Source organism: Lepidochelys olivacea (genome assembly GCF_965140295.1).
Source record: "Lepidochelys olivacea isolate rLepOli2 genome assembly, chromosome: 24".
NCBI classification, from domain to species: domain Eukaryota; kingdom Metazoa; phylum Chordata; order Testudines; family Cheloniidae; genus Lepidochelys; species Lepidochelys olivacea.
In genome coordinates, this window is record NC_140434.1 from 1,288,311 (window position 1) to 1,311,616 (window position 23,306).

General features: G+C 51.1%; 2 protein-coding genes across 24 annotated transcripts in view; one reads left to right on the plus strand and one right to left on the minus strand.

The window, feature by feature from the left end:
• Positions 1-15,652, minus strand: part of UBAP2L (ubiquitin associated protein 2 like) — a 43,923-nt gene extending 28,271 nt beyond the window's left edge. For 3 of the 23 annotated variants that reach the window (XM_084613902.1, XM_084613895.1, XM_084613916.1), the window contains exons 1-9: positions 15,580-15,650; positions 9,916-10,045; positions 8,710-8,787; positions 7,831-7,941; positions 4,667-4,835; positions 4,200-4,295; positions 3,400-3,445; positions 2,973-3,082; positions 1,102-1,176 (exon numbers count right to left, since the gene is read on the minus strand). In XM_084613902.1, the coding sequence (XP_084470028.1) occupies positions 1,102-1,176; positions 2,973-3,082; positions 3,400-3,445; positions 4,200-4,295; positions 4,667-4,835; positions 7,831-7,941; positions 8,710-8,787; positions 9,916-10,005 (775 nt within the window). In that variant the 5' untranslated portion in view covers positions 10,006-10,045; positions 15,580-15,650. The other 20 variants (XM_084613911.1, XM_084613894.1, XM_084613913.1 and 17 more) reach the window with 14 other exon arrangements.
• Positions 15,653-15,808: 156 nt separating this feature from the next.
• On the plus strand, positions 15,809-22,539 carry LOC311512603 (protein C1orf43 homolog). Its single transcript, XM_084613919.1, has 7 exons — positions 15,809-15,959; positions 16,829-16,930; positions 18,545-18,662; positions 19,454-19,507; positions 20,267-20,433; positions 20,619-20,677; positions 21,283-22,539. The coding sequence occupies exons 1-7, from the start codon at positions 15,891-15,893 to the stop codon at positions 21,479-21,481; spliced, it is 768 nt and encodes a 255-aa protein (XP_084470045.1). The 5' UTR covers positions 15,809-15,890; the 3' UTR covers positions 21,482-22,539.
• The last annotated feature ends 767 nt before the right edge of the window (positions 22,540-23,306 follow it).

The following is a 23,306-nucleotide window of genomic DNA, read 5'->3' on the forward strand; positions in this document are numbered from 1 at the left end:
ACACAAACGGGTGCGACACTGAATGGCAGAACTCCAGCAGCTGGTTTCACACTAACAGCTTGTGCACTACCCACGGCTGGAGGTCTCAGCTCAGAGCCGTAAACTGGCCACAAAGGAACAGGAAACTGCAGATGAAAGGGACATGCAGGCTTAATCTCGGGGCAAAACTGGGAGGAGAAGCAGGTAATGGAAAACCTGCACCCGAACCCTCACAGGATCCTTATCCAGAAAAACAAGCTTTGACTTCAACGGCCAAGCTTTCCCCATTTATTCTTCACTTTCCATGGTAAAGCGGTGGATTCTCCATCCCTTGAAGACTTCAGATTGAGACTGGCTGCCTTTCTGGAAGATCTGCTTTAGTCAAGCAAGCTACTGGGCTCAATGTAGGGATGACTGAAATTCTCTGGCCTGTGTGATACAGGAGCTCAAACCTGATGATCTAATGGCCCCTTCAGGTCTTAAAGTGCGTAATAGTAAAAGATCCCAAAGGCAGGAAGCAAAGTGACAAGGCCCTAAATCTCTGAAGTATCAAGTGCGTGGAATCTCAGACACCCAGGAACCTCGGGCATATGTGTGCACAGGACGGAGGAGTTATGTTGCACAGTGGTGAATGCCAGAGCAGCAACTAATCAATGCAATGCTTACCGAGAAGCAGCTGTAAGTGGGAGTGATGTGCTGATAGCACCTAGCAGGTCTAATTACACCTGCAGCAGCATTGCAAACCCTCTGCAAAAACTTGCTCTGGAGGCCAGGGAGCAGAGCACTGCGTCGCTGAGCCTGGGACTCAGGGTACATGCAGCACTAGGAGCTAGCCAGGTCAGAACTTTCTGCATTTGAGTGTACTTCCTTGTACCGGGTAGGATGTTGTCAGGGCCACAGACCTGGTGGTGCTGAGGGTGCAGACAAGCAGTGGCTGAACCTGGAATTTACATCACCCATGCGCCTTTAGACATAACCGCTCCTGATTTACATTTAAGGTGTCAGCATTAGTAAAAGCACAGTCAGAACAAACATCAAATATTCATAAGAATGACATATCCACAGATATTTCAGTTTTTAAAATAAGCTATAAAGTAAAGGTATCCGGGGCAGTTAGTGCACCTGGATGTATCATACCAGGAGCAGTGTCAAATTTTCGGGGATAATTTGAGCCCTCACCCCCAATGAAATCAAGTCCTGAAACAAAAAAGAAAAGAAAAAGAAAAACAACCAGTGAAATTTTGGCTTGAGAACAAGTTTCATTGCCCCCACGTACACCAGTAACATTGTACCTGTGGATATTGCTAAAATTAAAGAGAGATGCTCAAGGCTGCTAAAATGGAAACATAAAATGATAATGCATGACATGTTTGTAAAGAACTTATCATGAAATTTACACTATGAACACATTGTAGCACAGAAGCAAACCTGGATCCTTCTATGTGGAGTGAAGCAATGCTCTCTCCCAACCCAGCAACTACAGACTCTGGTTAGATTTATCCTTCCTAAGAACACTGGTTTGGGTGTACACACAATGAAAATCTACTTGGAAAAGAAAGGTATGAACTTGCAGTAAGTAGAAGTGGCATGTTTCTATCCATTCTTTTATCCTTCGCAGTGTAAACAAAAAAGCATTCCCTTGCCCCAAAGGTATGGATTCTTATCCAGCCCTCTAACAGTCCAGATTAAACGGCTACACGGTCTCAGACCCATCGGCAGGAGTTTCAATCTGCTAAAAAGCTGGGACCAAAAAAGTGATTTTTCTGAAAAAGGCTATTCCCTGTCTTTGAAAGAGATACAAAAATAGAGCTGCATGCTGGTAAGGTGCAATAATCCATTCTAATGAACAGCAGCTTTGAAAGTGAGACAGAAAAATGCATTTGCTAGATTACCATAACTATAGCATAATTACGATATTAACCACTTCCTTACACAGACAGAACGTAATCAATGGAAAGTAACAGGTCTTCAGTTGGTATTTTGGAAGAAGGAAAATAAAACTGAAGTGCCACAGCTGAGGCAGGCAGGCGAATGGGACAGTGTCAGAATCGTCTGTTTTAAAAGTCTGATGTATGGTGGCAGGAGCTTGGGCTCACTTGAGTAACTCAGAGGAGAGAGCTGAGAAGCACAGAAGTTCTGACCCCACTGTGCTGTCAGATACTGCTCCCCTCTAAAAACGTACAGACGTTTCAAGACTAGCTTTAATTAGAGAGTGTCCCATGAGACTATGTCCAGTTACTGCATTGCCAAAATTGCATCTACTCAAATCTCACAACCACTCTCAATGTTTATATGAAAACATCACCCCATTTTCACAATGCAAGAAAACAGCAAGAGAAGAGTGCTTGGACAGCTCAGCGAGGAGCAGAACTCCTGGGCAAAAAGGGAGGCCCTGGGCATCAATTCACCAGAAGCCAGCTTTCCGTATTAAGATCTCATCTTGCAAACAGTTTGGGGCAGGAAGCAGAGCACTCCCCACGTCGGAATACAGTGAGAGCGGACATCTGAACGCAGAAAGCTTGGCTCAGGAGGATGCACTACGTGCAAGGAAAAGCTGCCACCAGTCAGCCTTATCGCTGTTTACACAATGTCCTCTGTGCTGACAGGTGTGCCAAAACACAGCCCCCATGCCAGAAAGCAGTCAGAGGCAAGCACGCCAGTGCTCTTGGTCAGCACCTTCACCAGCTCGGAGCAGGGCACTGCACGACCCAGGTGCTTCCAGTGCACATGCTAGATCTGACTGTGCAGCTGTCACACTTCCACTGATAACCTCAAAGTATCAGAGAGTAAAACTTACCGGGAAACCCAATGAACGCACACTGGACACTTGCAACAAGAACAGCATTGGGTATAAGGAAAGCAGGACACTGAATTCCTGCCCTGAATCCACAATCCATTCCCTTGCTATTTTGTGACTGAAGGGGACTTGCAAGAAACCAATTTTTGATCTAACCAGCAGGTAGTAATGGGACGGAAGCATGGAGGTCACTTACTTGTCCCATCGTCGGGCTCAAAGCTACCAGTACTGTTCCATGTGTTGTTGCTATTCCCATAGTTCTCTTCCGTGCTGGTTGGCTCTGCATAATCAGCTGGGTTGAAAGTTCTGGAACACAGATTGGGGGGAGCAAGTTTAGATTTCCTTGTAACTGCTGTGAATGAAAATCAATCACATTTAAACCAGGACATAGTTTAAGCAGACCCCGTCCACTTTGTAAGACAAACCTACTGCTGTCTTAGCCATTCCAAATGCAACTCAGTATGATACAGCTGCTGCAATGGGACAGATACACAAACCAGCAAGGAATGACAGAACCCACCAGTTAGTTTAACCAGACTTATGTTGTCCCCTGCCCACCCCCGTGCAGAGACAAATTCACTAATTATCTTGCTTTTCTTGTTTTGTATCCAATAAAAACTTACCCCATGCCCTGGGCAGAAAATCTTCCCCCCCGCCTTCCAGAGCCACCTGTAAGAGAAACACACATCAGTGTTGTCCTGCCGTCAAACAGCAAGGCTCACAGCTTTGCTGTGTGTTGCTGGGAAGGTAAGTGTTTAACACTATGCAGCATTTCAAACGCCCAGTATATGACAATGTTCAGCATCTTCCTGCATTGATAAGATTTCAGACTGCTCCTTTACATGCATGTGAATTACATGTTAGCGGTGTAAATAGGGACAAATGATTCCAACCACAGATTAGCTCCCCATCGGTCACAAGGCACAAATATGAGAGGCCAGACTCCAAATCTACAGGACATGGTCTCATCATCAATTACCAAACAACTCAGGTTGTTTCATGGAAAGATTTATTTTTAGACTCTCAGCAATGAGAATGAATGAGTGCTGCTCACAGAGAGGCAGCAAAGCTGCCCAGAGGTACCAGGATAGGAACTTAGATTCTGGTGCTAACAAATGCTTTCCCTGATCTCATACAACAGCCACCTTTGTCCTAGTTCCCCCCCACCTGTAAAATGGGGCAATATTTAACTAAGCCTCAGGGGTAGGGTATGAGAACTAGTTAATGGCTCTACTGTGCTTACCAGGTGCAAAGCAATATATAGGTGCTAAGCATTAACACAAGAATAGAGATGAAAAATATTTACTGCCCGTGACTTCTGTTCAGCCCCTCAAGACCTCTCTACAGAAGAGCTTTTTGAAGTCAACTGGAAATAGCTACATCGGATCCACCACCCCCGGCACACAACCCCCACTTTGTGTACCTCTGCCTCGTCCGCGGCCCCGTCTCCCTCTCTCTGTGCCTCTTCCAGAGGAGCCTCCACTCTTCCCACCATCCAATCCATTCTCCTGGCCCCGAACTGAAAGACACGGAGAACGACACTAGGACAACTTCCAACATCATTTTGAACTCAAGGAAGGAGACCCTAGAGCACGTGGTGAGGGTTGTGTGGGAAACTGACACAGAGCTATAGATGCTATGGCACCATGTTTTGCTTCTGTTAGTGCCATTTGGCAGCTATGGCGTGAATCCATCACCCAGGGACTCAGATGCCAAAGGGTCAGGGAACCAGCTGCGGGCACCAGATGGGACTCTGCACACATACAAGGGGATGATTTTTGTAGTCATTTTTCTAGACTTATGAGCTTTAAAACGAACGTCAGCACAACACTTTAATTGCCTGCCATGTACCATGATAGTTATAGTTGCTATTAAAGGGCACGCTCATACACTCTCTTCCACGGCTGGTGCCTCGGCCTCGTCTTGGTGGCCCACCACGTCGCCGGCTGTAATCCCGATCCCTGTCCCGGTTCTCTTTGCCTTCTTCGCTGGGTTCTGTCTGCCCGCTGTCCTTCTGCCCGGAGACTCCTTTCTTCTTCCCAACCATTTCCCAGGAATGCTGAAGTTTAGCAGAGGGGGAAAGAAGTTCATCATTTGATCAACACTGGATGCAGGCTACATGCATAATTTAACATCCTGGGGGAAATATAATGAGGGAAGACAGAAAACTGTTCTAATAAAACAAGATAGGCATTTATCCAAAGCTTCACATCACACCACAGCCACTGCCACCTTACTCTCCACTGTCTGAGCTGACAGGCTCCTGGCAGCTTTCGCTCAGAAAGTTACCCACCCAAGAATACTTGTTCCTCAGTTTGCATTCTTTCATTTTAAGTGATGTCCCTCAGAACAGACACAGCATGGACACAACAGGCTTCTCTCCTGCTGACCTGCAGGCAGCTGTACAGGGTTGAGGGATGCTGTTTTGTTTTAGCCCATCTCAGAAGCCAATCAATAATTTCAGCTGTGCTTGCTCTTATAACCCAAATAGCTCTGTCCCAGGAACTGAAGAAAGAACCATCATCTCTTTTAGGTCACTCCACACGTGGGCCATTTTGACTTTTCTCTGCTGTCTGAGACCCCTCAGGCTACAGCCCCCGAGACAGGGTACTCACTTGCCCTCATTTAAGGGAATGGAAGTGATTTCTCAGTAGCACAGAAACTTTTAAGAAGTTCCAGTGATCACTCAGCTTATTACCTTGGGATCTCAGGCACAGATCCGCGCTAGGTCACTCATCCCAGAGAAGACCCAATTAAAGGATTGCTAGAAAAACATCACGTTATCTCAGTCATTTGAAAAGTAACATTTTGGCCGCACAGGGAGGAAGGAACTGCCCGTGTTTTTTTGGCAAAACAACCCAAAAAGGTGTCACTTGCTTGGGCCCCAGTATCTGTTCACATAACATGTTAACTCTGGAAATTACAAAAAAATCCCAAAAAAGAAAAGGAGTACTTGTGGCACCTTAGAGACTAACCAATTTATTAGAGCATAAGCTTTCGTGAGCTACCGCTCACTTCCCAGGGTACCCGCTGTTCCCACCACACAGGCATTTCTACACACTTGCCTGGTTCCAGGGAGGAGAGCATTGTGAGAAGCACCAAAAACCCCACAAACAGGGAAGCTCAAGTCATTCCGAGTTTAATTAAACAACACATCTCCACCTCACCCCAATCACCCACGGCAGTTTTATTTCATGCCAGTATGAAATGGTTTCACATTCATATTGAACCAATGCTGCACACCGTTAGCACAATTAACACTGAGTCACAAGTCACTGACAAACTTGCTGACTAACGAACAGCTGGCCTTGGATGGCAACACACAGAGGGGCAAAAAAGCTTTTAGGCACACGCTGGCCTCAAACCAGAGGAGTCTCTCTTCACAGGCAACTCACTCAGAAGGAAGTCAGGATAATGTTTACTTTGTACAGCACAACCATAAAAAAAATCAAACTCAGAACTAATATCCTGTCTGCTCTTCTATCCTCTGAAGTGTGACACGTTCAAATACTACTCCATTAAGCAAGTGAGCCAGTGCTCACCAGCGTTAGGGCATCTTTGAGACACTCATCATCAATGGCGCATCATCCCGACAAATACCTTTTCACTGAGTTGTTCAGCAGAAGTTGAACTCAGACCAAGAGAGGCTCAGAAAGCCTTCACCAATTTCAGTGCAGAAGACGACTCTGCTCAGATTGCTGCAGGTGGCAACCTGCAAGCCCCCTATGGCACTGCAGACTAAAGAAGTGGCTGGTGTGGAGAGGGTTTTACCCTGCCAACGCTGGTCCTGCCTTTGCAAAGCTACTGCAGTGACTGCGTCTGGCATCTTGCACTGCTGAGTGGCTCAGCTGCCCATGTAAAGGAAACAGGGCATACCTTCAGATTTGATATAACCCACAACATTATTTTCATGAGCAATTCCTTCATTCAAGAAATTAAACCGCTAAGATTTTAATGGCATGTCGGTTTTATTGGAAGAAGCCCTGGAAGTGATTCTGGGTAAGCACAGAATCACAGCTGAGATATGTCTAGGTTAGATGTACTCCTGTTGTTTTTAAAATGAGTTTACAGCTAACCGACAGCCAGTTTTTGCATGCTTCTGGGCAGAAAGGGCTGGCCCTTAAACCCACATGGCTCCGTGAAGGCATGGAAGCATCCATCACGCGGACAGTACAGATATGCCAAAGCACGTGGGAGTCCACAGATCGGAAGGAGAGATGATATGCAGAATACAGATGGCAGGGACATACAGTTCAGTAATTAGAACATCGGTTTTTTACTTTTTTCTAAAAGAAACCCAGCTAATGCACCAGACACTAAAGTGACAGTCTCAAACCCAGTAGAGCTAGGAAATTTGGTTAAGATCAGCCTTCCAATACCAACACTACCCCACTGTACCCAGATAGGCAAGATCTGACCTTCAGCCGCAGTATGGAAGGGCCTGACAGCTTTGACATTATTCACCGATATTGATTCGGTTACAACTGATGAAACTGTTTGGGCTGCTTTACCATAAAGGTGATGGACTAGTGCTAGGGGGGAAGCTTCCTTTGGGCAGATGCCTATTGAGAGGGTCATTCTGAGGGTTAACTAAGTATGACGGAATGCGAGCACTCAGATGAACCGTGGAACTCAAGTCTAACTAGAAGGACACACCGCACCTAGAAGAGCTGGACCCTAGCAGGACACAGCAGGGACAGCCCATGCAATGGTGAACACACCAGCTGAGAGACATGGGACTGCACCAAGATTGGGGTAAAAACCCAGGGCCAAAGATGTTAAAGTTCAGGAGACAAAGACTAGATTTTGATCTCTTCCCCAATGCACATACAGTAAAGGCCGCTAAACAAGCCAGGGCATGGCCCCCCATTACACATACACTGCACTCTTAACTGTCAGGGCCTCCTGACTCGCACTGTCAGACAGCCCTTTACAAGCTACCCCATCCCGTGTGCTCTTCGCGCACTTAGCTGTATTACCTGGAGATCACTAGCTCCAACCAGGCTTCACACAACCACCTTTTTGCTAATCAAAGCTGAAGGAGTCTGTCCTACCGTGTCCGGATTCCCCTCCAGCAGCACGTTGATGGCTCTGTTGACATCCCCGTTACAGTCGTGCAGAGCAATCACACACTCATCTTGGTTCTTGCCCGTGATATCAATCAGCTGTGGGGAGGAAGAGGACACAATCAGCTCATTCCAAACCCAGAGAGGACTGACACCTCCTCAGAGCTAAGAAATGCCTTGGGTTCGAGAGGAGAGAAAACCTGTAATTGCAGAAGAGAAGAGCTACCAAGAAGTGTCCAGGCACGGATGTCTCCTTGCTGTCCTTGAGTTTAACCATGTGCCCCAGAACGTACACTGGGTGGCCAGAGAAGCAGGAGTGAAGGTGCCCCCATGTCTCAGAAATCCTAAAGTCACCTCTCACCAGTCAGCGTGGAGGCAGGGCCTTGCAAATCCCAAAGTGACTCCAGGTGCTGGCCAGAGGCCCTCACAACAAGAGGGTGACAGTGCTGCAGAGAGAACTGAAAGGCTGATGGCTCAACCTCATGAGCTCACATGTGGGACACACAAGATTTAGTATCTGCTTCCTCTGACCAATGCAGCTTATTATCCCAAGGGCAGCTCTCCCTGGGTCTGCTCCACTGCAGAGATCTCTTAACAGAAGGAACAAGATGACAATGAAGGGCAGACCTCCACCTGGCCTGGCAAAGGTATCTGAGTTAGCTACCCCTTTGACCTGCTTCCCCTCAGCCCTCCATCACTAGCCTGACAACCCCGGGCCTGTTCTGGCTTATTTCAGAGTTGCTATTGTTGTTCTCGGCCTCGGGTTCAACACAGCTGGCACTTCAGCTCCTGAAAACAGAGCTGCCAACTTCCAGTCTAGCTAGAGAAGCTGCTCAACCCTGAGTTCTCCCCATTCCCCACACTCACTTGTTTCACCTTCTCCTCAAAGTCAGCGTCGTTGTGGTCCGAAATCATCTGTGCAAGTCGAATCTGTTCTGCAGTGGCCTAGAGAGATTGCAGGTGATGATGGAGGAGGGTTAGAGCAATGCATTTCAAACTAACTCTCTTCTAAGCACTTACAGCTTCCTTGAGAACACCAGTAAGGAGTGGGGGGAAGAGGGGCACACAGATGGGAGGTCTCAAAGTGGAGATAAAGATGGAAGAGAGGCAGGTGGAGACGTCTGAAGGAGAACAAAATGCCACTGAACCCGTGCGAAGAACCAACAATCTCACAATAAACTAGCTTCCCAGGACAGATCCCTCAGTATAGAAAGAAACAAGAACCTCAAAGCAAACTCTGCAAGTGGCACATCAGCCAGCTGGGTTTACCTACAGGGGCAGGGAGTGGTCAGGAAAACACAGAGAGGTTCCAGCTCAGGCTCTCACTTGGAGACACTGAAGCAGTGACCACACCTGGTCAGCCTGTCCACCTGCCTCTCACAGCAGCACACTTCAGCACAGAGGAAGCTGTTCTAGGAGGTATGTTAGGCTAATGGTCCTCAGCCAGCATCCGCATCCCTCTGGGAGTCCGCAAGCTGGTTTTAGGGGGCTACAGGGACCCGTGGCTGAAGCACAGAACTGAAACCAGGAGCAGAACTGCAGGGAGCCCCGAGCCATGGCACCCCAGCAGGGCTGAAGCTAGGAGCGGAGCCACGGGGCTGAAGTCCCGAGCACCACCACTCCGCCCGGGTCTAAAGCCCTGAGCCCCAGTGCCCACGAGGGGCAGAAGCCCTGAGGGGCCGCCCCGAGAGCTGAACCCCCTACCTCTCCCACCTGCAGCCCTGAGCCCCTCCACCCCGTGGCTAAAGCCCCAGCCCTGACCCATGGCTGAAGTCTAGAGCATAGAGCCCCCCCCCCACGGCTGAAGCCCCGAGTCCCACAGGGCTAAAGCCCTAAGGCCCCCCGACACACACATCCGGTGGCTGAAGCCAGGAGCCCTGAGTGCCCCCGCCTCATCCCTGCTGGGGCCTGGAGTTTTTATAGTATTTGGGAGGGGAGAGGAGCGGCTCTGAAAGAAAAAGGTTGAGAACCCCTGTGTTAGGCCAAGCCCAATTATTAGCCAACTGCTTGGAGCAGCTGAAGGTGCCAAGTCTCCATGTCCAAGCCAGCTGGTTTCCATGGACACTCCCTTACCTGTGGCCGCTGCTTGTGCTGTGTCTGGCTCTGTGCCTGTGTCTGCTCCCAGGGCCCCCGGGCTCGGCTAGTGCCCACCGATGTCATCATTTACAGTATATACAAATAACAGTATTTACAAGGTAGAACTCTGCGGGGGGAGGGAGAGAGGAGAGAACAGACGGTTAGAAACGGAAAACAAAAGGCAGTACCAAGGCTCTGGGTATTGAGTGGGTGGGACACCAAAGTAAAGTTTATACCCCCAAAACCACTATAAACCAACTCTATTTCCAGAGATGTGAAAGTAAAAGGCCACCCACCTTCTCCTATTTCCTGAAGCCCTAACATGTAATACGCAATATCTGAAAGATACAACATTGCACCCATGCTGAGACACCCCAGGCTGTTCCTGCATAGAGGACTGCCTCCCACCCCCCACCCCCGCCTCCCCCAAATCTACATGACTAAATCTTTGGAGCAGAAATGTGTCTCCGTAGTAGGAGGCAGCCTTTAACATTCCACTGCTCAAATGCAAGAGGCTGAGGAATATAAATTAGCATTCGTCAACGCGGATCGTTCCATCTACATGGCTTAGAGGCACCTCAACGCTACCCTGGTGGACACTTTATAAGTGCACAAAAACAAACAGCTCAAAGCCTCAAGACCATCAACTGAACCTCTGTTCTCATTGCTTTCATCCTCTGCTCCTCACAAGTTCATCACTCCCCGCATCCCACAGAAAGGTGGGGATGTGACTCTCCAAGTCAAGATGTTTCCAACATTTGTTTGAAATAGAGAGCTCTCATCTTCAAACACAAACCCAGGTAATTTGGGCTGTGACCCTGTTCTAGGAATATTAATTTGTCATCTATAATCCAGTACACTCCGGAAAGAAGAGTGCTATAAATATCATCTGAGGGATTCCAAAACCCTTCAAAAATTCTACTCAGGATTAAATCACTTCGCCCATGTTCGATGTAGGGCACAGCAACTAGTGAGGCACTTTCAGCAATGCTATATGATCATTTCAGGACTTCCTGTCCAGACATAGTTTGGCATAGAAAATATATCACAGCCAAATTAAATTGCAAATCCCTACACCCCCAATGCAAGGAAAGTCCGGCAGTGACAGTAACACCTTGTGCAATCTCACCATACCTAAACGGCTCCAAAGAATAAAGAATGCCAGGTACGTTCAAAAGCACCAAGGAGGATTTCAGTTATTTATGAGCCTATGAACTAAGTAACTTTGAATACTTTACCCCTGGGATAATAAGGCTATCAGCTCTACCTCTGGAGCGATAGGCCCTTCACTAGCAGCACTTGGGACCTCCCTAATCTAAGAAGGAACAAATAATGCATGCAGACAGAAACCTCAGCAAGAGAAACAAGTGATCAGTATCTTATCTGAAACTTTATTCATGGAGATCAATTGTTCCCTCAAGTGGGAACCAATGTACTGTAGGAGGGTGGAGCGAGTGAAAAGCCTCTCAGCATGAGGCAGTGTTAAGGGATGGGAAATCTAAATCTTCAAAGACAGTGAGTAGACAGTGCAACTGCCTCTTTCCTTTGGAGCACAAAGCAGAAGCCCCTAAAGTTAGCTTTGCACTGTGTTTGTAAACCTGCAACACTATTTTGCTTCTTCAGTGAGAGATGGCCTGTACCAGCTTCTGTTGTTCACTTGAATGAATGCTTCTAATGCAATCTTTCCTGCAATTTCCCACAAAAGGTCAAGTCGTCCACCTCCTTGGGATATCCACATCTTAAACATCTTTAAACATACAAAGACTCCTAAATAATAGTGATTTTTCAGAACTTTTTGAAACTTCCAGATCTTGCTCAGTTCCTTCAGCAATAAAATCTGTTACCCGATGGGCAAGTCTGCAAAAATCTTATTGCCAAATAACGTTTGACACACAAATCACCTCCACACTCCTGAGTTCTAGCTCAGACTGATACACTATGACAAACCACAACCTCTGCCTCACTTTTTCGGTCTATAACATGGGGGTAACAATCACCTGCCTTTGTTGTTATTATTTGCATTACCACAGCACTTAGGAGTCCTAGTCATGGACCGGGACCAACTGTGCTGCGCACTATACAAAAACAGAACAAGAAGATAATCTCTGTCCCAAGCATCTTAAAATCCAAGTATAAAACAAGAGACTGATACACACAGAGGGGAAGCACCAGGAAACAATGAGACGATATTTGTTAGCATTTGCCAGAATGGCTCTAACAGTATCACCGCCTGATACAAAGCATAATAAACTCATGCTACAGGGCTCATTGCTCAATAAGAACATTTGGGGGTAGAGTCAATGAAGAAAACTCCCCCCCCCTCCTTAAAGCACTGCAGAAACTTTAACAGAAGCCAGAAAACAAAAAGCCATCCCAGCAAACTCCCCCTCCCACCCCATACCCGATTCTTCCCCTAACATTACTCTTATTCCTCACTGGTACATCTACTCCAGCACTAAATATTTCACAGACAAACAAGTTATCATATTAAACTAAATTTGGCATCAGAATTGCAGGCCCAGAGGGAAGTAATAATGCATGTTTCATACTGTACTAACTTAATATGCAATTTCAATAGGATATTGTTCTATTACTTTCTTGTCCTAAACCCTTATGCAGTTCCTAGGCACCGGTTTAACAGCTGCCATGTTTCAATCCTGGCACAGCAGCATTTCAATGGTGAATTAAATAACCATTATGTATAAAGCTCAGCAAGCAACTACTGATATAAGTATCTGTTCTGATCCCAACCCTGCAATGAGCTCTGTGCAGTGCCCCACAGACTTCAGTGAGGCTCTGGGTAGGCCCAGGGTTCCACCTACCAAGAATTCACTCCAGGATCATACTCTAGTTTGCGCAGCCCTTCAGAACCCTTAGGGATTAAGCACTATTAAAAATGCAGAATATTAGACCAGGAGTCTGACATCTGAAACGCTATCACACAGAAACAGCAACAGTCTGATCTAATTGAAGTTTCTAACTGGTCTTTTGGTCACTCATTTTACCTGTATATTTCTTTTTAAATTGTAAAGCATCTTGTACTTCGAGGCAGATGCTATATAAATAAAATAGTGATTCCAGTTTCCTTCCATTGTGTCCCTGGTATTCTAGAATGAAATGAACTAGAGAAATGAAAAACATTATCAAATCAGTTTGACTTCTGAATTATATGCCAAAAAGGGAAACACTATATTTATATAGGATCAGACAAAGCCACAGTGCTCCACAACTATGTTATGACACGACCACTACACCTCAAGGAGCTTGCAATTTAATTTACTATCATTTTAATTTATGTTTTTAATAATTTACTCTGCAGTTACTCTTCACTTTCTGAACTTATTTTCCACTGCTTTTCATTTCACGGGTAGAAGAGATTCCTGTCTATGCAGGCTAGTAGGTATTTTGGGAAAAGGGAGACAAAGAAATGTAAGATTTATAATAATCTGTGTTCCATCAAAAATCCTGGCTCAGTTGCATTTTGTAGAGCAGAGATCTCTCAGTCAAATGCACGATTGCAAGAAGTGTTCAGAGCACAAAACAGATGGAGGTGACCTGGGTTCTATTCCCAGCTCTGCCAGACTCCCTGCGTGACTTTAGGCAAGTCACAGCATGACTCAGCCTCAGTTTCCCTATCTGTTAGAAGAGAATGATGATATTTTCACACCCCCTCCATGAAGCTTCATTAACATTTGAAAAAGGCTCTAAGGTCTCAGATGAAAGGACTACAGAAGGGCAAAGTATTTAGAATGATTATTCTGCACTGCTGGGGAGCGTGTGCACCAGAAAGAGCCTGGCACAGAGGGATAGTCTGTAAGAGTTATGCCACATTTCGCAAAGAAGCAAATACATTTCAGTTATGGATGAAATAATTCATGGGTATAGAAAATACAGATTTTCGCAAAATGCTGAGAGATAAAGCACTACCGAAATCTTAATGTGGTATTAGCGACCATTATTCTTGTTTTTGCGAATACAGACTAACACGGCTGCTACGCTGAAACCTGTCATTATTTTACTGGGAAGCTCTGAACAGATAGAAAAGGAGGACTTGTGGCACCTTAGAGACTAACCCATTTATTTGAGCATGAGCTTTTGTGAGCTACAGCTCACTTCATCGGATGCAACAAGGTGCCACAAGTACGCCTTTTCCTTTTGCGAACACAGACTAACACAGCTGTTACTCTGAAATCTGAACAGATAGTTTCAAAGGCTACATAAATATACTGTAACATGCGATTCCGAACTGGGGTGGATGTCAACGAACCAGAATGATCCCTCAGGACCTACAAGTACCATATATTATTATTCCAATTTGCTGCAGGCTCCTGTGAATATCTTGGTAATTGGAGCTCTACCTAAACTCAGATTATGCTGGATTGTGAGGAGCAGGTTATGTAATAAATGCATGAGATGCACAGCACTACAGAAGTGTAGAAGACTGGACCATTTCCTTTAATTCACCCTGTTCCAGGCCAGAGACTATTAGCACTGGGTACCCTGATGCTGCGCATAGTTATGTTTCCAGATACAGTCAGTAAAGCCCTACAGAGCTCACCTGAGCAAAGGGTGCCACACACAAGCGTCTGCACAACTGCTACAAGCGGTCAGGAGTGCCTTTCTAAAGCAACCTGGTGTAGGGAACGCGACGGAAATAAACCCACGGCTGTTATATCCACCAGCGGGACACGAGGGCGGCCCCGGGGGTGAAGGAGTCACTGTGCAGTGACAGGAGGAGAACTCTAGAAGCTCCCAGCGGCCAGCACTGGCATCAGTCTGCTCGGGAGAGGGAAGGGCAGATCCAGCAGCGGACAATGGGGATGAGCCGCCCACAGGGCCAGAAAGGTTTCACGCCCTGAGGGCCAACAGCAGCGAAGAGGGTGGCTCTCGCCAGGCGCCGATGGGCTCACCCCGCTGCGGGCTCTCGAGGCCAGCAGGGCTGGGGGCTTTGAGAGGCTGCGCCCAGAGCAAAGGGATCAGCCAGCGGGGCTGCGCGGCCCCTGGGGGGAGGCGCTGGGCCCCCGCAGCGAGACCCCCGGGCAAGCACACGGCGCAAGAAGCGCGGCCGGGGAGCGCAGGGCCCGGGGGGAGCGCAGGGCCCGGGGGGAGCGCGGCGGCAGGCAGCTGCCTGGCCATTGTGCGGGGCGGGGCGCCCCCCGCGCAGGGGGCAGGGGCGGCAACCAGGGAGCTCCATCCGGCGGGGAGGTCAAGGCGGCAGCGGCCGAGGGCGCGGGGCCAGGCCGGGCAGCTCCCTCGGAGCCGGCAGGACGGAGGTGGGGGGGGAGGGTCGGAGCCCGGCCGCGGCGCCGCTTCCGCCCTCATGGCCGCTGCCGCCATTCCCCGCCCCCCACCATCGCCCCCGGGCCCGGGCCCGGCCGCCCGCCCGCGACCCCCTCCCCGCGCCCGGCCGCGCGCACTACGCGAGCCCCCGGCTTCGGCCGGGCCCACTAGGCCGCGAAGCCGACCGTAAACAAAACCCGCCGCACGGCGTCCGGATCCGGGCAGGGAGCGGGGCCGGGGCCGCCTCCCCCTGGCCCGGGGCCCACGCCGGCCGCTGCCGCCCTCCCCGGGCTGAGGGAGGGGCGCCCGGCCGGGGCCGGGATTTAAAGGGGCCGCGCGCAATTACCGGGGCCGCCGCCGCCTCCGCGTTACCAACTTTACCTGAGTCTCCCCCACACTGACAACTACCCAGCGGCGCCCGCCCCATCACGTGACCCAGGAGAGGGCGGGGCCAGACCGGCTTCAGGCCGCCCCCGCCACGTGACCCCGGCGGGGGCCTCTGTCGCCGCTCCCGCCTGTCACGTGGCTCGGCCTCGCGCCTCTCCTTGGCCCGCCCTGGGTCACATGGTTTCTGGCGCTTGGCCGGGCGCGCCGCCCCCGTTTCCCGCCCGCCCCCGTCACGTGACGCGGCCGCACTGTGGCCTCAGCGGCCGCCATGTTGTTGCGGGACCCCGGGTCGGGCCGGGCCGGGGATGGCGACGTCCGGCAGCAACTGGCTCTCCGGGGTCAACGTGGTGCTGGTGATGGCCTACGGGAGCCTGGTGAGGCCGCGGCCCCGGCCCCGGCCTGAGGGGGCGCCGGGCGGAGAGCGGGGGCGGAGCGAGGCGCCTGCCCGGGCCCCCATCGAGGGTGGAGGAGCGGCGGGGGGGGCGTCCCGCGCTGGGGTCCTGTTGGGGGGGAGGGGCCCCCATAGTGGGCGGGGGGTCCCGCGCTGGGGTCCTGTTGGGGGGGAGGGGCCCCCATAGTGGGCGGGGGCGTCCCGCGCTGGGGTCCTGTTGGGGGGGAGGGGCCCCCATAGTGGGCGGGGGGGTCCCGCGCTGGGGTCCCGTTGGGGGGGAGGGGCCCCCATAGTGGGCGGGGGGGTCCCGCGCTGGGGTCCCGTTGGGGGGGAGGGGTCCCCATAGTGGGCGGGGGCGTCCCGCGCTGGGGTCCCGTGGGGGGGGAGGGGCCCCCATAGTGGGCGGGGGGCGTCCCGCGCTGGGGTCCCGTGGGGGGGGAGGGGCCCCCATAGTGGGCGGGGGGCCCCCGCGCTGGGGTCCCGTGGGGGGGGAGGGGCCCCCATAGTGGGCGGGGGGCCCCCGCGCTGGGGTCCTGTGGGGGGGGAGGGGCCCCCATAGTGGGCGGGGGGGCCCGCGCGACCTCTCCAGTGTCCCCTGCCCCCACCCAGGGGAGACGGCGGTGGGGAGGCCCCTTTAAAAGGGCCGTCGAGGGCTGCACCCTCGGGCTCCCCGCCCGCTGCTCTGAAATCAGCCCCCGGCCTCTCCGCTGGCGCCTCGTTCCCCCGGGCATTGGAAGCTGCAGCCAGGACCCCTCGCAGCGCAGAGGCCCGGTTGGGGCCCCGGCCCCCGAGGCAGGAGGGTTTGGCTCTGCTGGGTTCTAACCGTGTCTCTCTCCTGCTGTGTTTGACTAGGTGTTTGTGCTGCTCTTCATCTTTGTGAAAAGGCAGATAATGCGCTTCGCCATGAAGTCCCGCCGGGGGCCCCATGTGCCGGTTGGACAACACGCCCCCAAGGTCCGTGTGTGGGGCTTGCCTCCTGCTGGCCGCGGGAGGGGGAGGTTATGCGTTGGGTGATCGATCTGCTTGTTTCCATAAGGCTTTGTGTGTGCTGATGCTTCCTATTTTCCTACGCTGCAGCTATATCCCAAGCTAAGCAGGGCCAGGGGGGCAGTTCTTAGATGGGAGACCTTCAGGGAACAGCTAGGTGCTGTAGGAGATGGTCTTGGCTCTTCTTTTCCCCATGATGCACCATGCACCCAATGCTCCAGCCAGGAGCTAAGGAATGCCCTGCTCCAGGAGGATACCATCTTTCTGATGAGTCTTAAAATCAATGCTCTTGTTACAGGTTTTGTGATGCACTTTGTAAGAGTCAGGACATCAGCTGTGGTGTCCTGGCTAAAGGAAAGCTCTGATGGCCACGTCTACACGCGGAGCACTCCAGCAGCACAGCTCTGGCCCCGTAGCTATGCCGATGTAGGGCTGTAGCACTGAGTCTTCCTGCAGAGACCAAAGGGGGTTTTCTGTCACGGTAGGACCTCCACCTCCCTGATGATAGCTGGGTCAATCAAAATGTTCTTAAGTCAACCTAATTGTACCTACTCTTGGGGCTAAGTCGGGGTAGCTGTGGCTCTGAGGTGTGAATTTTTCACACCCCTGAGCGCCATAGCTATGTTGACCTAACTTTAAAAAAAAAAAAAGGAGTACTTGTGGCACCTTAGAGACTAACAAATTTATTTGAGCATGAGCTTTCGAGAGCTACAACTCACTTCATCGGATGCATACAGTGGAAACTGCAGAAGACATTATATACACACAGAGACCATGAAACAATACCTCCTCCCGCCCCACTGTCCTGCTGGTAATAGCTTATCTAAACTGATCATCAAGTTGGGCCATTTCCAGCACAAATCCAGGTTTTCTCACCCTCCGCCCCCCCCCCAACTCACTCTCCTGCTGGTAATAGCCCATCCAAAGTGACCACTTTTTGGAGGGGGGTGAGGGGGTGAGAGAACCTGGATTTGTGCAGGAAATGGCCCACCTTGATTATCATACACATTTTGAAGAGAGTGGTCACTTTGGATGGGCTATTACCAGCAGGAAGTGAGTTGGGGGGGGGCGCGGAAGGTGAGAACCTGGATTTGTGCTGGAAATGGCCCAACTTGATGATCGCTTTAGATAAGCTATTACCAGCAGGACAGTGGGGCGGGAGGAGGTATTGTTTCATGGTCTCTGTGTGTATATAATGTCTGCTGCAGTTTCCACGATATGCATCCGATGAAGTGAGCTGTAGCTCACGAAAGCTCATGCTCAAATAAATTGGTTAGTCTCTAAGGTGCCACAAGTACTCCTTTTCTTTTTGCGAATACAGACTAACACGGCTGTTACTCTGAAACCTAACTTTTAAGTGGACACCAGGCCTGATAGCTGTGCTCTGACTCTCTGAATTCTCCTTGACTATGGGAATCTTCACTTCCTGGATTAAATGGTCGCAGTGTGTTACTTTCTATTGTTAAATAATTGCTGCATCTCAGGGCTGGGTGCAGTGATCCCTGTCTGTTGGGATTCATAGATGCTTTGGGAAGGAGGGTGCTCTATAAATGTAAGATGCCATTGTTCTCTTCTGGACAGGACCTGAAAGAGGAAATTGACATTCGCCTCTCAAGGGTACAGGACATTAAGTATGAACCCCGGCTCCTGGCTGAAGATGATGCCAGGCTCCTGCAGCTAGAGACACCAGGAAGCCAATGTACTGTGTCTTCTAAATATATGCACCCTAACTTATTGATGAGTATATTGGGTGGAGGGGGAGGATGATCAAAGGGCTTCTTGTTCAGCCTTCCAACCTCCACAATGCAAACGTCCTCCCACTACTGCTCTCAGAATCTGGGAATTATGAAGTTACATTGCTAGCTTTTGAGCCTGTCTGGCTCTTCCCACAGTATTAACTGTCCTGCTGCAGTGTTGTTTGGGGCGCAGTCCTTCTCCGTGGGGCAGGTGGCGCTGTTGCTGAGCTGCTCATGGTTACCATGCAGCCTGTCACACCAGAACCTGGCATGATCCCTAACTGTTACTCTGACTTGGTTACAATCAAGCAGATTGCAGCCCTGCCCCTGTCTTTAATACACAGAAGCAGCCTGTGGCGACCAAGGCTCCCACCACACAGGCTGAAATGAAGCCATTCAGCTCAAAATGGAATAGTGTGTAGGGAGCTGTTGTTCCCCTCTGCCATATCACAGAGGAAAGCAGCCACAGCCCATGGTGTATAGCTTCTGGGCCACCTCTGCTCTGACACTCCCGACTTTACCTTTCTCACCAAGCAGAGCAGAAACCCCCAGACAAAGGAAACTGATTGTCAGTTACCATTGGTGCTGCATAATCGGATTAGTGTCATTCTGCGATTTGCACGGGGCTAGCCTCATTGCTGTGGGAAAGGCTCCAACAGGATAATCTCCTGTTCACGCAGCCCCCGCTTGTGCCAACTTGCTGGTGTGTGTGTGTTTTCTTTCTCTAGACCAGTTTGTGTGTTTTCTTTTCCAGGTTGCTATAACTACTTGTACAGAATGAAGGCACTGGACGCAATCAGAGCTTCTGGTAAGAGAAAGCCTTTAGGTGGGGAGCGTGGCCAGTGGGGGACATGCCTCTGGAGCCTAGGCCAATAGCCTTGTGCTAGCACAAGGGTTCTCCGCCTGGGGGCTGCCACCATATCCCTAGGTGGGAGGGATTCCCAACTAAGGAATTGGGGTCCTCACTAGAGTGGTAGAGATTTCTGCTAGAGGAAAAGGTTGAAAACTAGTACGTGACACAAATAAAGTGAAGTAGAAGTGAATTTGATCTGGTTAGTCAGTGCCAAGGTGAGTAAAATACAGAACGTAACACACAGCAGAAGCCATGGGAAGTTATTTACACTGCGTCTTTCCTGTCTAAACTATCTACAGTGCCACAGGAAAAGACATTCCTCAAATACTAAGCTGCCTGGCTTTCCGAAAGGATCTCACACTGTTGTGTGCCTCACTTTCTGGGTGTCCAATTTGAGACACCTGGGCTTGATTTTTCTGAGAAACTCCCCCAATTAGTAAAGGCTTCTGCAGACTTTGGCTGTAAAGTGTCTTTCATGTGCTCCCTTTTGATGCAGTGATTTGTTGAACCATCCTAGCTTTGGTGTCTCTGCCAGCAGCAAGAACCTGGTCTCTGCTGTATGATGCCTCCGTCAGAAAGGCAGAGGTGCAGGAGGAGGAGTTTGTTGGATGGTTTGGGTCGCTCATCAGGACGCGCGTTCTTCCAGGCCCCTGGAGTGTGTGTCACACTCTGACCCGCCATCACTGGCATCCTTGTGTCACTTTGTTTTTTCAGAGATCCCATTTTATGTAGAAGGCCGACACCCCCAGTCCTTAATGGGAAAGAATTTCCATGCCTACCTGTTGGAGCTGAGAAATTCCAGCACTCCATTCAGAGGCATTCGCAAAACCTTGATTGACACCCTCCTGGATGGGTATGACACTGCACGCTATGGGACAGGGGTGAGTGTCAGCCCAGATCTTCTCTTTGGTCTTTGCAAAGGGGGTGGATTCCTGCAGAGCCAGGTCTTTCGCCTTGCAGCATTGCACACATTTCCCCTCTGTTCTGCCTGCTGCTGCGAATAGGATCAAGGACAATGCACACCAAGAGTCCAAGGTCTCTAAGGCACTCTTCTGTTTGTGTTCAGGTCTTTGGGAAGACGGAATATCTGAAGTACCAGGGTGCCCTGACTGAGCTCACGAACATGTAAGTTTGACTGGCGATGGGAATGTTTAACATCCGGGCCTTGGTCTGCATGGCCATCCATTGAAGGGGGTTGTGGATGGTGAAATTCTGCAGCGTAAGGATCCCATCTCTGTGCAGCTGGCTGTGTCTGTACAGGACCTGAGAAGGGGGATGCCAAAACCAAACTGACAAAGTGTCTCCTTTAAGAAGGCCTCCAAAACAATCTGAGGCAGGCAGTCTCCGTTTCCCTGAGGCGTCAGGGAAGGAGCCACTTGACCCAGTTCTTAAGGCCCTTACATCTGAGTGAGTCAGAGCAACCAAACTGACAGTCAGAAAAGCAAAGTCTGTAGGGCTCCAGTCAGGAGTGGCCTGGGGCCTGCAACCTATAGCAGCCAGCATGGCTTCTGATCCCATCCGTTGTTCAGTTTCCTTCTGGTGTTTTCCTTGACCGCACCTAGGCTGTCCCTTTTACAGGTTAAAGAGTACACCCTGCCACAATTTGCCTGCACCCCGTTGATTTAACTGACTGGCACATCTAATTAGGCTTCTTGCAGTCTCATTATTCGCTCAGGAAGGCTTGCTCTCTGTTCCAGGTGGATTCAGTAACATCCCCTTTTCCTCCACAGTATCAAAGCGCGAGGGGGCAGCAGCCAGAGGCAGCACCAGTCAGCAGCGAAGGATCTCACGCTCTCGCCTGATGTCTCCAACTCAGCCACCATCCAGGTCACCTACCTGCCTTCCAGCCAGAAGAGCAAACGTGCCAAACACTTCCTGGAGCTGAAGAGCTTCAAGGACAACTACAACACGCTGGAGAGCACCCTGTGAGCTGCGCCAGGAGCACTGCTCCTGGGACCTGCCACCGAGAGCCCCTTGCTGGGTGGGGCAAGTCACAAGTGGCTTTTGGCAGCAGTCCATGTCCAGGTGGCAGCTGGAAGGCGGGAAGTCACTGGGCTCATGGATCACTCACTGCTGCATGGAGTTGGATTTAACAGCAACATCATGGCTGGGGATACCTGGCCTCTGGGCAGGAGGCCCTTTCTGAAGCCGTGTACTGGCTGCAGAACAGGGAGATGACCAGCAGCCGGCATGGGCCTGTGTTTTGGGCTCTGAAGAGATTCCAGACTCCATCCCTTTTTAGTGGCTAGTGCCACTCTGGAGCCCCTAGCCCTGTGAATAGACTATTGGAGTAGCTTTAGCATATTTATAAAAGACACTGCTCCAGGTCAGTGCTCCCGCACCCCTCTGCACTGACTGCAATGGCTCCATTCACTCTACTGACCCTCCATCACTCCCAGCAATGGCTCGCGGGCTGAGGCCAGCGGTGGTTTCCAGCTCCCACGCTGGACCCATGGGCTGGGCTTTCCGAAGGTTAAACGCCTTGTGGGAGTTGGTTCCCTTTGATGCAATGGGGGCCTGTGGTTCCATCCTCCCACTCCTTGTCAGCCTGTTGTGCTTGAATTGCCCGTTAGACCTGGGGGGGGGTATCGGGGCCTGGGGGGGTTGCCTTGGTATCTTGAGCCTGTTTAAACCCCACCCAGACAGTAAATGGCTCAGTGTCCTGCTCTTGGGGGGTGAGGCTGCTGCTGCTGCTGACTGTCTCTTCCACACACCCCAGCTGGGCAGCTGGGTGAAAATCTTCCCCGTTCCCTCCCGCTCTCACCAGCGCCTCGTGCCATTCACCATGGACTCCTCCAGGCCTCTTGGGGAAGGGGCTGCAGCAAGCAGCAGCACACCCTCTAGCTAAAGTTCCCAGGCTGGAGGCAAGCTGCGTGCCAGTCACTCGGGCTTGGCAGACACCGGCTCTGGGCCGGAGGAGGCGCCCTGGCCAGCGGCCTGCTCGCTCTCTTTTTAAATTGCTGTTTAATAAAAGGAACGTTCCCCTGCGGGCGACGTGCCCTTTGCTCTTTGACTGCAGGGAACCCTCCCTTGGACCCCACCTGCTCCAGGGCTGCACCTGCTGCTCTCAGGACAGCCTCAGCCTTGGCCCAGCCCCGGGAGGTGGCTAATAAAGAGTGGGGGAAGTGTCTGATCCTGGGGGGGAGGCGGCCGGTGCAGTTGCCTGCGCTCTCCAGGGAGCGGGTGCCAGGGGGTTCTGAGAAAGGTCCCTTACTGTCGCTGTACTGAGCAGGCTCCTGCATCACCTGGCCAAGAACAGCTGGGAGCCCCCCAGGCGCTGCTGCTGCCCGCTTCCTCTCCTGCTGCTCCTCCCCTTGCCAGAACGTGGGCCATTCCCTGGTGAAGGCTCTGCACAGCGCACCCTCCCCTCAGCAGCTGGCTGCAGTTGGGTTATACACGGCTACAGGCGCTGGGGATTCTCGCTGCACCCCGTGCTCCTTTAGCTGCTCCTTTCCCTGTCTCCTCCCTAGGAGAAGGGGCAGGGGCTCCTTGTTTTACACGTGGGGAGCAGAGGAGGTGACTCACCCACTGTGCCTACAGGGAGTGGATCGCAGAGCTGGGATGAAAAGGCAGAGGCTTGGCTCCCTCTCCCTTTCTCCTTGCCAATTGGGGTGAGGTCATTCCTGCACTGGCTCTCAGGGCAGGCAGATGGGGGCTGCCTCCCAGGAAGAGCAGTTCAGTTTTTTAGCTGGCTTTGGGGGTATGTGTCTGAAGTCCCCAGGCCCTACTCTGTGGGGATGTGAGGGTACAGCAT